The sequence below is a fragment of the Corvus kubaryi genome, unplaced genomic scaffold, assembly GCF_017639235.1.
Source record: "Corvus kubaryi isolate FWS band 111438036 unplaced genomic scaffold, C.kubaryi_AGA036_p1.0 37352, whole genome shotgun sequence".
NCBI classification, from domain to species: Eukaryota; Metazoa; Chordata; class Aves; order Passeriformes; family Corvidae; genus Corvus; species Corvus kubaryi.
Window position 1 is genome coordinate 2,079,105 of NW_024581114.1, and position 14,030 is coordinate 2,093,134.

Here is a 14,030-nt window from a genome sequence, read left to right on the forward strand (position 1 = left end):
CCGCCGCTTCCGCCGCCGCCGGCACGGGGGGGCACGGAGGCACCGGGACGGGCTGCTGGAGGTCTGGGATGTGTTCACGGGGGCTGCTGGAGGTCTGGGATGTGTTCACGGGAGCTGGGGATGTGCTGATGGGTTCTGGGATGTTGTGCGTACATCAAACCCCTCTGGAAACCTGTGATTCACCTCGGGTGCTCCTCAGCTCTCCAGCTGTGCTGCCTGCAACACGGTGGATTAAAAAAAAACCCAGAAAAACAAAAAAACAAGCCTAATAATAATATTGATTTGAGCTAAGAAACCACATCAAGTAGGGACCACAAGAGGGGGAGGCTCCTTGCTTTCCCTGCCTTCCTCAGGCCCGGTAACTGTGGTTGTTATCTCAGAGTGCTCACTCACTGCTGGCTTTTCCTCAGTTTCAATTCCCAGAGCATCAGTTAGGTGCCAGCTGTCCCCCGAGGCAGATGGGAATGCCAAAACATGCAGGGGTTAGGGTAGGAATGCAGCTCCCAAGGACAAAAAAAAAGGTTTCTTGGGGATGGATATCTATGTCCAGCTCTGGGGCCTCCAGCACAACAAGGATGTGGAGCTGCTGAAACGAGTCCAGAGGAAGCCACGGAGATGCTCCAAGGGCTGGAGCCAGGCTGGGAGAGCTGGGAATGTTCACCTGGAGAAGAGAAGGATCCAGAGAGAGCTCAGAGTCCCTTCCAGGGCCTAAAGGGGCTCCAGGAGAGCTGGAGAGGGAGTGGGGACAAGGCCTGGAGGGACAGGACACAGGGAATGGCTTCCCACTGCCAGATGGGATATTGGGAATTCCTTCCTGGCTGTGAGGGTGGTGAGGCCCTGGAATGGATTTCCCAGAGAAGCTGAGGCTGCCCCTGGATTCCTGGAAGTGTCCAAGGCCAGGTAGGAGCACCCTGGGACAGTGGAAGGTCCCTGCCCGTGGTAGGGGGTGGGAACTGGATGATTTTTACGGTCCCTTCCAACCCAAATCCTGCCAGCACAGGCGTTCCAGGCAATCCCACATCCATCACTTTCAGCCTGGAAAGATGTGTAAATAACAGCTGAGGGGAAATAACAGCTCCAGGGACAAAAATAAACCATGATAATGGTAAAACACAAAGGCTGCAGATGTTCTCGATGCCTGTAATCTGTGTTTAAAACTCTTTCTAAAACACTGAACTGCAATATCTGGCTGGGCAAGAGCCTCAAACCAGCACAAACAGGCATCCAACTCATTGGGAGAGGGAGAGAAAAATCCCTGGAGAGAAAAATTCCCCTCGTGCAAGGCTGAGAGATCTGTTTTGAATGGGAAAATCCAGGCGGCTTTCAGGCCACACAATGGCACCCAGACTCTGTGATAATGAAAGTGATGAATCTCAGCTTTGGGGAGGAGGGTGATTCCTAATCCCTGGCCTTGTGCACACACACGCGGGCAGGAGCAGCTGCTTCCATCCCTGCTGGAAGCACCACGGAAAAGGAGCATTGGATGGGTTTGACCTCTGTGGAACCACATAAAACAGAGGCCACAAGAGGTCACCTCGCCCCTTCTCCACGGCCGAGGGGTTTGCCAGGGCTAACTCCTTTCCCTGAATTCCTCAGAACACTCCAGCATCTGATAACTGTTAAATAACTCAGATTTTTGCTCTCACTCTTGGCTGTGGCCGGCAAATCAAGGTCTGGGAACTCAGATGGAAATAAGCCTGGTTTAGAGGTGAATTTTGGCTGTAATCTGTGCACAAAAATGGCATTAAACATCTCATTTCACCTCATTTCATCACAGTTCCTGTCCATGGCTGAGGTGAGGTCTCCTTGTGACATCTGTCACGGGTTCAGACACCCCTGGGCCTGTTGTTTCACTCATGGCTTTAGTTGAGATGTAGGATTTTCTTAACATGTGGGATTTCCAGTTCAGGCCCTTCTCTCAGTTCACAGAAAGTGCATCTAAAACCTGCACTGAACGATGTGGTTGCTGCTGTTGTGTCTGTGGTGCTCAGTGGGTGGAGGATCAGGACTAATTAGCCTCATTTAGCAACACCACATTTTGTTGCCTGTCCTGTGGCAAACGGGTTCAGTTCAGCCGGACCCACAAACCCAGATGTGCTCCTTCCCCGGGTGATTGCAGAGGAGTTCCTGCAGATTTATCCCGTGGCTGCTGGCAGCAGCAAATCCACTGCCTATGGAAAATTAAAAACTAGATTAGGGAGTAACAGGATTGGTGCCAATCCTGCTGCTGCTGCTGCTGGTATGGAATTGCACCGTCGGGTTGGGTTTGTTCTTCCTGCAGTGCACACACAGCCTGGTGGGAGTCCTGCCTGGAAATCATGGAATGGTTTGGGTTGGAAGGTTTAAATTCAGTTATTCCAACTCTGCCATGAGCAGGGTCACCTTCCACCGGGCCAGTTTGCTCACCCTGACCTTAAATATTTCCAGGGATGGGAATGTTTCCAGCCAAAAATTCCTCTCTGGCATGACCAGCTGCCCTTGGGGTTGTCACAATCCACCTGAGCGGGTGTCACAGCCAGCTCAGCCCTGAGCCACATGTCCTGAGTGTCTTCTGAGCACCCATCCTCACCCAAACAGGAGGAACAGGCAAAGCTTTCTTCACAGAAAGGGTGGTGAGATACTGGAATGGGCTGCCCAAGGAGGTGGTGGAGTCCCCATCCCTGGAGGTTTTGAAGGAAGGACTGGATGGGGCACTCGGTGCCAGGTCTGGGTGACATGGTGGAGCTGGGCCACAGGTTGGAGTCGATGGTTTCACTTTAAAAAGGACATTGAGGGGCTGGAGCGTGTCCAGCAAAGGGCAGCGAGGCTCTCAAAGGTCTAAAAATGGCTTTTGAGGAACAGCTGAGGGAGCTGGGTTTGGTCAGGGTTGAGAAGAGGAGGCTCAGGGGGACCTCAGCACTTTACAACTCCCTGACAGGAGGGCGGAGTGAGGTGGGGTCTGGCCTATTCTGCTGTGACTGCAGTGAGAGGATGAGAGGAAACTGAGACAGGGGAGATTCCGATCAGATACTGAAAAAATTGGGGTGCTCAGGCCTTGGCATGGCTGCCCAGGGAGGTGGGGAAGTCCCCGTCCCTGGAGGTGCCCAAGAGGCCCCTGGCCATGGCTCTGGGTGATGCGCTTTGGGGGTGATCCTAAAGCTCTCTCCAGCGGAGGATTCCGTGACTCTGGGATCTCAGAGGTCCTTCCCAGCCCGACCGAACCCGTGGTTCTCAGCGGAGGGGACGCGCCCCATGTCACCCACCCAGAGCAGCCGGGAGGGGGAACCGCGGGCCGGTTCGGTGTCGGTGTCGGTGCCGTGTCCGTGCCGTGTCCGCGGATCGGTGCCGTGTCGGTGCCACGGGGGGCGGGCCGGTTCTGTACGTGGTACTGCGGGAGGCGGGTCTGTGCTGTACCGGAGCCGTGTCGGTGCTGAGGGAGGCGGATCGGAGCCGCGTCAGGGCTGTACCGGGGGCTGTACCCGGTACTACGGGAGGCGGGTCCGTTCTGTGTCAGTGCCGTGTCGGTGCTGCGGGAGGCGGGCCGGTGCCGTACCCGGAGCTGGGCTGTACCCGGTGCCGTGTCAGGGCCGCACCCGGTTCCGTGCCGGTGCCGTACGCGGTTCCGTGCCGGTGCTGCGGGAGGCGGGCCGGTGCCGTACCCGGTTCCGTGCCGGTGCCGTACCCGGTTCCGTGCCGGTGCCGCGGGAGGCGGGCCGGTGCCGTACCCGGTTCCGTGCCGGTGCCGTACCCGGTTCCGTGCCGGTGCCGCGGGAGGCGGGCCGGAGCCGCGGGCGGGCGGGGGGCGGGCGCTGCCCGCGCGTCTCGGGGCCGGCGGGCGATGCGCTTCCTCCGCTGAGCGCAGCGCGGCCGAGCCGGCAGGATGACGGTGGAGTTCGAGGAGTGCATCAAGGACTCGCCCCGGTTCCGGTAAGCGCAGGGCCGGCGGGGCCGCTCCGGGAATGGCGAGGGGGGGACGCGGGGACGGGCAGGGCCCCACCGGGCCGCGATCCGCGGGGCCGCGCCCGGGAAGCGGGGACCGGCCCCGCACCCTCCGGCCGGTGGATGGGCTGGAGCCGGGGTCCAGCGCGCTCAGCCGGCAGCCGGGGATGCCTCCGGCCGCAGGCGTTGCCCTCCCGTGCCCCGCATCCCTCCCGCATCCTACCCTCCCGTACCCCGCATCTCTCCCGCATCCCGCCCTCCTGAACCCCGCATCCCTCCCGTGCCCCTCGTCCCTCCCGCATCCCGCCCTCCCCCGCTGCGTTCGGACGCTTGGCAGATGAAAAATTAGGATTTGTCGGGCTCGCCGGTGCCGGATCCCGTTGAGAGCAGGGCGAGCGGGCATCACCCCGCGGGGCTCAGCCGGGCGCCGCTGATTGGAACCGCCCGCAGAGCCAGGGCTGAGGAATACACTCATTTTCCATGCGGTCACATTCCCATCTCTTGGAGGGTGGATTTTTTTAGCGGTCTTGAAGGAATCTGGGCTGTGACAACAAAGACTCCGGCTTGGCTGTGCTGCATCCGCATCAGGCCGCTCCAGAAATGCCCGAGGCTGGAGCAGAAGGAGCCGCCACGCTCCGGGGCTGATGCTCCATTGTGCCAGGAGCATCCTGCCTTCGTGTCCGGTTGGGCTCGGATGTCCTGGGCTATTGAGGGAACAGCAGAGCTTCCACAGGGAGCAATTCCCTGCCTCAGCGCTGGGTCTGGCTGAGGGAAATACAGACAATAGCCTGCAGGAGCAACTTGGGCTGGCTGCGTGTGCAGGGGAAGGAATGTCAGGGGGTCTCTGCTTCCTGCAGACATTTCGTGTTGTCCCTTCTCAGAATCTTTTTGTTAATTAAAAAAAAAAGCAGCTGGAAGTGCATTTTAAAATGGTTGCTTGGAGTGCAGGCTCCGTCCAGAAAGGCCGCAGTGGTCTGTGGCTGAGGCTCGGCTGACAAATTGTCATTTTGTGGCTGGTTGTGTGTGGTTGTGGAGAGCTGCAGGTAACACGAACACCTGGGCGAGTGCACCTCCTTTATTCCTGCGTGTGGGAATGTGGGAAGGGTCCTCCTCCACGTGGTTTGATTTTAATTCCGTGGGGAAATCCTGCTCTTTCTGGTGCTGACAGGTGATGGGCAGTGTCAGGTGAGATGACAGCTTTGTCTTACCCAGGCTGGTGCTGGAATTACGGGAGTTTTCCATCAGGGAAAAATTAGGTACGAAATCCCTGCTTTAATCCTCTGCTCACTTAGCATCAATAAGGATTTATCCACCTCTTTTTCCCTCTTTTTTTGCCTGTCATTTCATCCCATTGTGCTGCTGAGCATGTGAACTGCTCGGTGGCACCCAGCCAGAGCTGTGACTTCACTGTCCAGATGTCTCGTCCCAAATGGCAGTGACCCTTTTCCTGGTGACGTCAGGATTGATTGATGTGTTTATTTATTTATTTTGCCCGTGGTGTGTGCGTGTGTGTGGGCTCCGGGCCAAGTTTCTTAGCATGCAGGCAGCATCATTCTGCTCTGTCTGCTCCGTCCATAAAAACAAAACAGCTCTCAGAGCACTCTCTTGGACCTTTATCAAAAGCCACTTATTTAAGCCTGGAATTATGAACTGTTTCCCCAATGGCCAGACACAGTCTGCCTGTTTGAGGGAGAACAAGAGATTGGGCTGGAGGAATAAGCTTGGATATGGGGAATAAGCTGGAATATGTGGAGCAGGGGAATATTTAAACTAAGAACGCCTCAAATAGTGAGAAATCCTGACGTGAGCAGGAAAAAAAAAGAACCGACTTGAATTATTCAGGCTTTCTCAAAGGCTGCAGGGTTCAGCCTCTTCCTGTATTTTCCTTCCTTCCAGGTCTTTAATTAGTTCTTTTGTTGTAATTATTTGTTGGGAATGCAAGGGAATCCTTGGATGTGTGTAAGGGACAGGACTTCTCCCACAGAACATGGCATGTCCCTAAAATATTGCAACTATAAAAAAGGAAAATATACCAATAAATACAGAAATAGAGATGGAAATGAGGTGAGAGAAAGCTCCACGTTCTCAACAGAGACTGAGACAGCAAAAATTGAAGTCCTTTGCCATTTGTGGAAGAGGCAAAAATGGAATGCAGGTTTCCCCGTCTGGGGATCATCCTCCCTTTCCTGCTGCACCCACAGAGCCCCTCTGCACTTCCCAGAGAAGGTTTGCCCCGTGTTTTCCAGCTGATTTATTCTCCTCCATGGAGAGCCTTTGAAACAATCAAATTGTCTTCTGTTTGCCACACACAGGGAGGAAAAAAATCCTCCCAAAAAAAAAAATTACACAGGATGAACAAACACCGGATGAAACATCTCCTGATAATTAGCAATCACCTCCAACTCCGTGTCAAATCCATCCTCAGAACACCCTCATTGCTTTCAACTTTATAAATTCCAGTTCCTACAAGGAGAACTTGTCTCTTTTTGTTTTAAACTTCATAATTTAAATGTGTCTAACCTCCAGCTTGGCAGATAAGGCTGATTTCTGCCAGGCACCTTGTAGAGGCGTGTCTGCAATTGCAGTAAACAATTTAATGACCTGGAAGGACCTGTTCTTGCACATCTGAGTGCAGCCCCGGTAGATAGCCTGGCTTTCATCTCCCACGAGGAGTTTGGGAAATCTAGGAACACCTTCCTGGCTTGTCCCACTCACTCAGGGAAGCTGGTGGTCTGGAGTGCTGCAAAAAAGGACTCATTGCTGTCCAGACCCTTGCAGATCTTTAAGGAACAGCTTAGATGAGTAAATCTGATCATTTTGGGGTTGGAACAAGGTGGTTTTTAAGGTCCCTTCCCACCTGAAGTATTTTGTGATTCCCTGATTCATTCTGGCAAAAATGAAGCCCAGAGAAGCTGTGGGTCCATCCAGCCTGAAAATTTCCAGGGATGGAGGAGCCTGGAAGTGTCCAAGGCCAGGCTGATGGGGCTTGGAGCAAGCTGGGACAGTGGGAGGTGGCACTGGAGGATTTTTAAGGTCCCCCCCACCCAACCCAACCCATTCCTGGCTCTGTGACATCACTGCTCACCCTGGCTGTCCAGTCACTCCAGGAACCCTCGGGGGAATGAGGGAAGAGCAGGAACAAGTGGCAGAGGCTGGGCCTGGCTGCAGCCCTCCCTCTGTGGGCCCCAGAAAACCCCAAATTCCTCAGGGATAACTCCCCAAAGGGTGGGAGCCCAGCCTTTGTTTCCATAACTGACATTACTGTTGTAATTGTTGTTATTAATGATGCTGATTAATCAGCCCTGGTGTGAGGTCAGGGTTCCCTGTGTGTGGATGAGCCAGAGCTGCTGGAATCTTCTCCTGAGGATGCTCCTGTGGGATGGTGAAAACATCCCTGAATGGACATCCACGCCCCAGGGAGCTCCGTGCTGCTGAGCAGGAACGGGAGATTTGGGATTGAGGATCTGAGGGGGGCCTGCTCCACTCCCCCCACCCCTCCCACCCTCCTGGTTGTGGTTCAGACATTCCCAGGATTTCCTGGAGCCGAGCTCAGAGCCAGGGCCATGGGCAGGGACCTTTGTCTGGCACTGTCTGCACCTTGCTGTGGCTCTCCTCAGGCAGGGAAAGGTGCAGGGATGTAATTCCAGCTCCAGGAAGGAGGCAGGGAATTTAAAAAGTCGCTTGCCAGAGGAAAGGGAAGTGGAAAAATGAGTACATTTAGGAAATATTTTCTAGCTCTGATTGGGGTGTTCCAAACAGAGCGGGAAGAATTAAAACCCTGAGTCAAGCTGATCCAGCTCAGTCTGATAAGAGATGGAATTAGACAAGTTTAAAGCCAGCAGAACCAGTTTTAGTGCCTCCACAGAAAACACCTCAGTGTGATGTTCAGCTGACCCTGAACACCATCACCAGGCAGTTTGAGGGCAGCCAAACGTCTTAACTTGCTACTCAAAAGCAAATTTAAATTACAGAATGGCCAGAGGAAGGATGTTCATCTGTTGAGCTAAATCAATGTAACAAATTGATTTTGGCATTGATTTGGAATTGGCTTTTGTTGCACAAGGCTTCTTGAGGAAGAAGCAGGGTCCCCAATATTGATGGCAGTCACCTGACAGGACACCCACAGAGAGCCTGAATCAGCCCCTGATGAGCACAGCTCCTGCTCCAGCAGCACGAGAGAGGAGAAATTATCATAAAGGCAGCTTGAAATTACCTGCATCCACTCTAACACATGTCTTTATTTCTTACCCCTTCCTTTCTTACCTCTTTATCTATTCCTTATCTCTTTATTTATTTCTTATCTCTTCATCCCTGCGCTCCTAAAGTCAGAGAGGCTGAGGAAGGGGCAAGTCCAAGCAAAAATCTCACCCTGGAGTTGCTTCCTCTTGTGGTACCACTTAGAGCTGCCCATCCTGTCCTTCCAGACCCTAAATAATTCTGTGGGAAGCTTTCCCTGTGGAGTGAGGATTTATTCCCTCTCCTGGTTCTGTCTCCCATCCTGTCCATCCAGCCCTAAATGTCTTTGGGTGAAGCTTTCCCCATGGAGTGAGTGAGGATTTGTTCCCTCTCCTGCTTTCCAGCCTCCCTTTTTCAGCATCACTTTAAGATGACCCCAAATCATTAACACAGAACCAAACCTGGCTTTACTGGGGTTGTACTGGGACAGGTTTGATGGTGGGGTCCATCCTTAATCCAGGACCCTCACGTGGCTCTGGGGTTTTTCCTCCACAGCACAGGAATATCTGGAAGCAGAAATCCCCTCAATCTGAGGTTCCCTGGCATTAAAATTCCCCTGGGAATCCTGAAGTGCTCGGGAAAAGCTGCAGCCCCTCAGCCTGCAGTGCTGTGGGCAGATCTGAAGGGTTTTATTCCCTTTGCAGTCAGGGAAAATCCCCTGCTAGGAGAGAATTTGACAGTTCTGACTTGAAATCTGGCTTTGGAAAAAATAGGTGGTGCTTTATTCCTTAATTTTGGCCAGTTTCCTTAATAACTCTGAATTGTGAGCTGGCTAAATTGGGTATCCCAAATTTTGGAAGGTAAAACCTCAGAGATCCATCCCAACTCACCAAATCAGAGAAGGATTTTTTAATTATATTTCTTTTTCCCCCCAAGATAAAACTGCCCAGACTTTGCAGTGGATGCTATTAAAGAAAGAAATGCCATCTTTAAACAATGAAATGCCATCTCTAAACTATAAAATGCCATCTCCAAACTGTGAAATGCCATCTCTAGGGCTGCTTGTGGGAGCTGGAGCTCAGGAGTTTCCTGCTGCAGCACAAGGCCAAGGGAAATCTTGTTATTTTGTTATTTGGTAATTGGATGATTGTCTTTGTTACTGGAACAACACTTGTGTGGCACATCTTGCTTTGTCACAGTGAGAACATCTGCAAACTCTGAAATAACGGGGCAGTTCCTGAGTATTTTTTTTTTAATTTAAAAAAAAATTTTTTTATTTTTATTTTATTTTTTAATTTTTTATTTTTAATTCTTTTAAAATTTATTTTTTATTTTTTATTTTCAGTTGCTTTTCGTCTGAAGCCTTGCTTGCTTTTCCAGTAGCTGTTCCTCTCTGTTGTCTCTCTGCTGGCCACACACAGATGAAAAAAATCCCCTTTGTCTCCTGACATTCTTCTCTCTTCTTCTGCTTCCCATGAGTGTGAGGAGAAATCCTGACTGATTTGTCACCTGGATCTGAGGGTGAGAGTGTTCTTCATCCCCTCAAAGCCTTCCAGAGGCAGGATCCATAAGCTTTGTCCTTCAGGATGTCCCAAAACCACTGGAAGAGCCAAAGATTAGGAGCTGTGGTGACAGGACGAGGAGTAATGGGGTCAAACTGAAAAAGGGGAGACTTAGGGGGGATTTTCAGAAGGAATTCTTCCCTGTGAGGGTGGTCAGGGGCTGGGATGGAATTCCCAGAGCAGCTGTGGCTGCCCCATCCCTGGAAGTGTCCCAGGCCAGGTTGGAGCACCCTGGGACAGTGGGAGGTGCCCCTGCCCGTGGCAGAGGGTGGGAATGGATGACTTTTAAAGTCCCTTCCAGCCCAAACCCTCCAGGATTCCAAGCTGTGCCACTTGCTGGTTTTCCAGCTGCTATAAGGAATGGGAAAGGGTCGGAAGTGGGATGACAGAGCTTGCTAAAAGGAAAATAAAAACCCCAAAATAGCAATAACCCCGTGGTGGAAGAGGGCAGTGAGAGCCAGAGGTGATGAAGCTGAGAGCTGCTGATTCAGGTTATCTGTGCTGTGGAATTATCCGGGGGGGATCACTGGGGAGGGCCACATGGCCTGAAAATTGTGCTCTGCTGGTTGTCTTGGCACTGTTTAATGGCCCTGGATCCCAACCCTGCTCCTCCAGGGACTGCAGCATGGCCAGGACAGCACGTGGGTGAGCTTGACTGTTCTGACTTGAAATCCGGCTTGGAATAAATAAGAGCTGCTTTATGCCTTATTTTTGGGAAGAAGTTTCCTTAATAACTATGAATTGTGAGTTGTGCTAATTTGGTATCTCACAGGTTTGGAAGGTAAAACCTCAGGGATCCATCCCAACTCCCCCAATCAGAAAAGGATTTTTTAATTATTTTTTTTTCCCCCCTCAAGATAAAACTGCCCAGACTTTGGGCAGGCTCTGTGCCTGGAGGATTTTTCTGCTGTGCCAGGCATCCCTCAGGGTTATCAGTGACACAGCCCGTTAATCTGGGGGCTTTTGCAGGGTTCTGCACTGTCAGTAGGGCAGTTCAGCCATGCCCTGTAATCGCTGGATAAGGAATAAAGCACTGCTAATGTAGGGATCAGGGCGCTGCAAATTCCATTACATCTCCAGAGTTCATTAAACACACGCTGGGGGATCCTGTGAGTCCCTTTTCCCAGCGTTTCCTGCTTTGTAGGACACATCCTGGGGTGGCCACGCTGCTCAGAGCAGAGGGAAGGAGGCTGAAGGCTCCCAGTTTGGTGTCGGGGCTTAGCAAGGAACAGCTGAATGCTGGAAAGCGTTTGTGCCCTGGATTGTTTGAGGGGAGGAACAGCAGGAAGGCTGGGAGCTGTAAGCAGAGCTGCAGGAGTGACTTTTTGGGCTGGCTGCAGCTGTCCCTGGGCTGTCCCCCAGTCTGTCGGGCCAAGCATGGCCTGGCCCCAGCTCACACCAGCAATTCCCACCCTCAGTTTCCTGTGATCGCAAAATCACTTCAACTCCTGCACCCAAAACCAACCTGAAGCTGCAAAACTGGGCTGGAAGCGTCCTGAAGTGCTGTTCTGGAGGGGAGGGAGGAATGAAACTCCAGCTTTGGAATCCCAGGCTGTTCGGAAGCGACGCTGGCCCCTTTAAAGCCTGGTTTCATAACACGATGAAATTTCAGCCACAGGATGAATTATTTTGCAGCAGGAAGGCCACAGAACCAGGAGTTTTTCTGGCTTTGCTTAAAATCAAGCCAGGCTGCTGCTGGCTGTATGAGCTTGGTTATCTGGGATAAAGAAAAGAGCCCTTGAAAGGGACCTGCAGTCCAAGCCTGGTTGAATTTTGGGGACAGGACCAAATGTTTCCCTGGGGCTGAGGGTTTTCGTGCTTGTTTGCTTGCAGCTCTCCTCTCTCTCAGGGCTGGATTCTGATTCCAGGCATTTGCAGTCCTTCCTGAGTGCACTTTCCCAAGTGTTTGTTCCACACAGGGATTGTTGGCTCTCAGAGTTGAGGTGGTTCCTATCGAAGGTAAAAATGAGGGTGGAGGAGAGGAAGTGATAAAAAAGCAGAAAGCACCAGTGTTCCTGTGAGGAAAGGAACCAGGAGCAGAATTTGTTCCCTCTTTGACCGCAATTCCAGGCTCTGAGGGAGAAGGGAAGGAGGAAAAAGGGAAAACGGAGGTTTTTACCTGCCATCAGCTTTGTGATTGCTGCTCTCCTTTCTTTGGGGCGCTGGAGAGTTAAAATCTTGGAATGGGCAAGGATTTGAGGGGCAGAATTCCCTGCCTGGAGGGTGTTGGAGCACTGGGAGTTTTATTCCTTAATCCCAGGGATGTGGGGAGGGACTGGAGGGCTCACCTGGAAGTCCAGGGAGGTGGGGGCATCTTCCAGGCTGCACAGGGGTGAATTTGGGGTCAATTGGGGGTGGATTAGAGGTGAGTTGGTGAATTAAAGGTGAATTGGGGATGAATTAGAGGTGAATTGGGGGTGAATTAAAGGTGAATTGGGGGTGAATTAGGGGTGAATTTGGGATGAATTAGAGGTGAATTGGGGGTGAATTGGGGATGAGTTAGAGGTGAATTGGGGGTGAATTGGAGGTAAATTGGGGATGAATTAGAGGTGAATTGGGGTGAATTGGGGGTGAATTAGAGGTGAATTTGGGTTGAATTAGAGGTGAATTGGGGGTGAATTAGAGGTGAATTGGGGGTGAATTAAAGGTGAATTGAGGGTGAATTGGAGGTAAATTGGGGATGAATTAGAGGTGAATTGGGGGTGAATTAGAAGTGAATTGGGGGTGAATTTGGGCTAAATCACAGACTAAGTTGGAAAGGACCCACAGGGATCATGGAGTCCAACTCCCAGCCCGGCATGATTTCTGGGATGTGCCTGCCAGCCTCCCTCTCTGCAGGACCCCCAGGACAAGGCAGCAGCGCTGGGATAATGAACAATTTTATTCCTGTGAGGAGGGTGGAGGCTGATTTCCTGCAGCTCCACTGCATCCATGCCCAGCTGCAGCCAGCCTGGCCCCCAGCCCAGCCAGGGCTGCCCTTGGCAGCAGTCACAGCCCCCAGCGTGGCTGGCTGGGCACCAGTGAGGGAAAACATCCTGGGCCGTGTTCTGCTGCTGGTGCTGGAGCTGCTGGGGGGGAGGGAAAAGGGGTTGTGGTTCAAGAAAAGAGATTAGGAGAGAGCACAGGGTATGCTGGGCACTCTGGAAGGATTTAGGAGTCCTCTGTGCTGAGGACCTGGCTGTGCTCCAGCCCGTGGTGGGTGCAGGGTCTGTCCTGCCAGCCCCGGGCACACAAAACCCCACAGGGGTCGGGGCAGCCCTGAGCCAGCCCCACGTGGTGCTGCAGGAGCTGATTACTCCTCACTGCTCCCCAAAGAAGCAAATGAAGCAGGATAATTGCCCCTGCACAAGCTGCTGGAAAAGGATTCCAGGCTTTTCTCTGGGTAGGTGCTTGTTTTGGCTTTCTGGAGAGGGTTTGTGTTGAAGTGGCACATCCACAAATGGCTTTAATTCCGTTTATTTCTGCACGTTGCTGTCTCCTCTGGCCTTTCTTTTTATAAAGGGCAGAATTCAGCTCAGAGACTCTGATTTATAGGAAGGAAAGACCAGGGGAAAAGAAGACTGGAGAGGCTGTAGGTGTGTTCTCAACCCACTGAAGGTGAGGTTAACCAAACAAACGCAGTGTGGGGCGTTCACAGAGCCTCTCACACTTCGGGTTCTTGTCTTGCTTCACCTCCTCTGCAGGAAAAGTTGACTTTGCCTCCATGCCAGGCCTCTCCTTGAGGGAAGGGAGAACATTCTGCTGCTCTGATGGAGTTCAGCATCACTGATCTTGCCTAGAGGAAACAGGGATCAGGGGGAATGAGTCCTACACACCACTCATCCCTTACTTTATTTATTCCTCTCAAGGCTTGGGTACAGTCCCAGTTTTCAAGCTCCAGCTTCCCCTGACACCTCTCCCGAGGGAACAGAACTGTTGTGATGTGGCTGTGGAATTAATCCCCATGTGAAAAATGGGTGTTCTCCTCAAAAAATTCGTGTTCTCCTCAATTCCCTGATAATGCAGCCAGGGAGCAGGGACAGGAGAAGAGGAAACAGCCTCAGCTGCACCAGGGGAGGGTCAGGGTGGACAGCAGGAGGAATTTCTCCATGGAAAGGGTGGTCAGGCCTTGGAACTGCCCAGGGAGGTTTGGAGGTGTCCAAGGAAGGCCTGGACGTGGCACTCAGTGACAAGGTGGGGGTTGGTCACAGCTTGGACTCGTCGGCCTTCAGGGCTTTCCCGTGCTGGGGTTCTGTGATCCCACAGTGGGATAACCCCCCCGTGTGCACACTCCCACCCATCCCAGCGGGGTCATTCCCAGGGAAGGGCTGGGAAGCAGAGCAGGGAATCCCGTCCTTCCAGAGGATTAGAGGGCTGATGTCACAGCTCATGGGT

At 52.5% G+C, this 14,030-nt stretch overlaps 1 protein-coding gene across 1 annotated transcript in view; it reads left to right on the forward strand.

The window, feature by feature from the left end:
* The first annotated feature begins 3,409 nt into the window (after positions 1 to 3,409).
* ACAP3 (ArfGAP with coiled-coil, ankyrin repeat and PH domains 3) overlaps positions 3,410 to 14,030 on the forward strand; it is a 71,563-nt gene continuing 60,942 nt past the window's right edge. Inside the window, exon 1 of the mRNA XM_042031915.1 lies at positions 3,410 to 3,906. Coding sequence (XP_041887849.1) covers positions 3,860 to 3,906 — 47 coding nt within the window. The 5' untranslated portion in view covers positions 3,410 to 3,859. The remainder of the gene's footprint in view (positions 3,907 to 14,030) is intronic.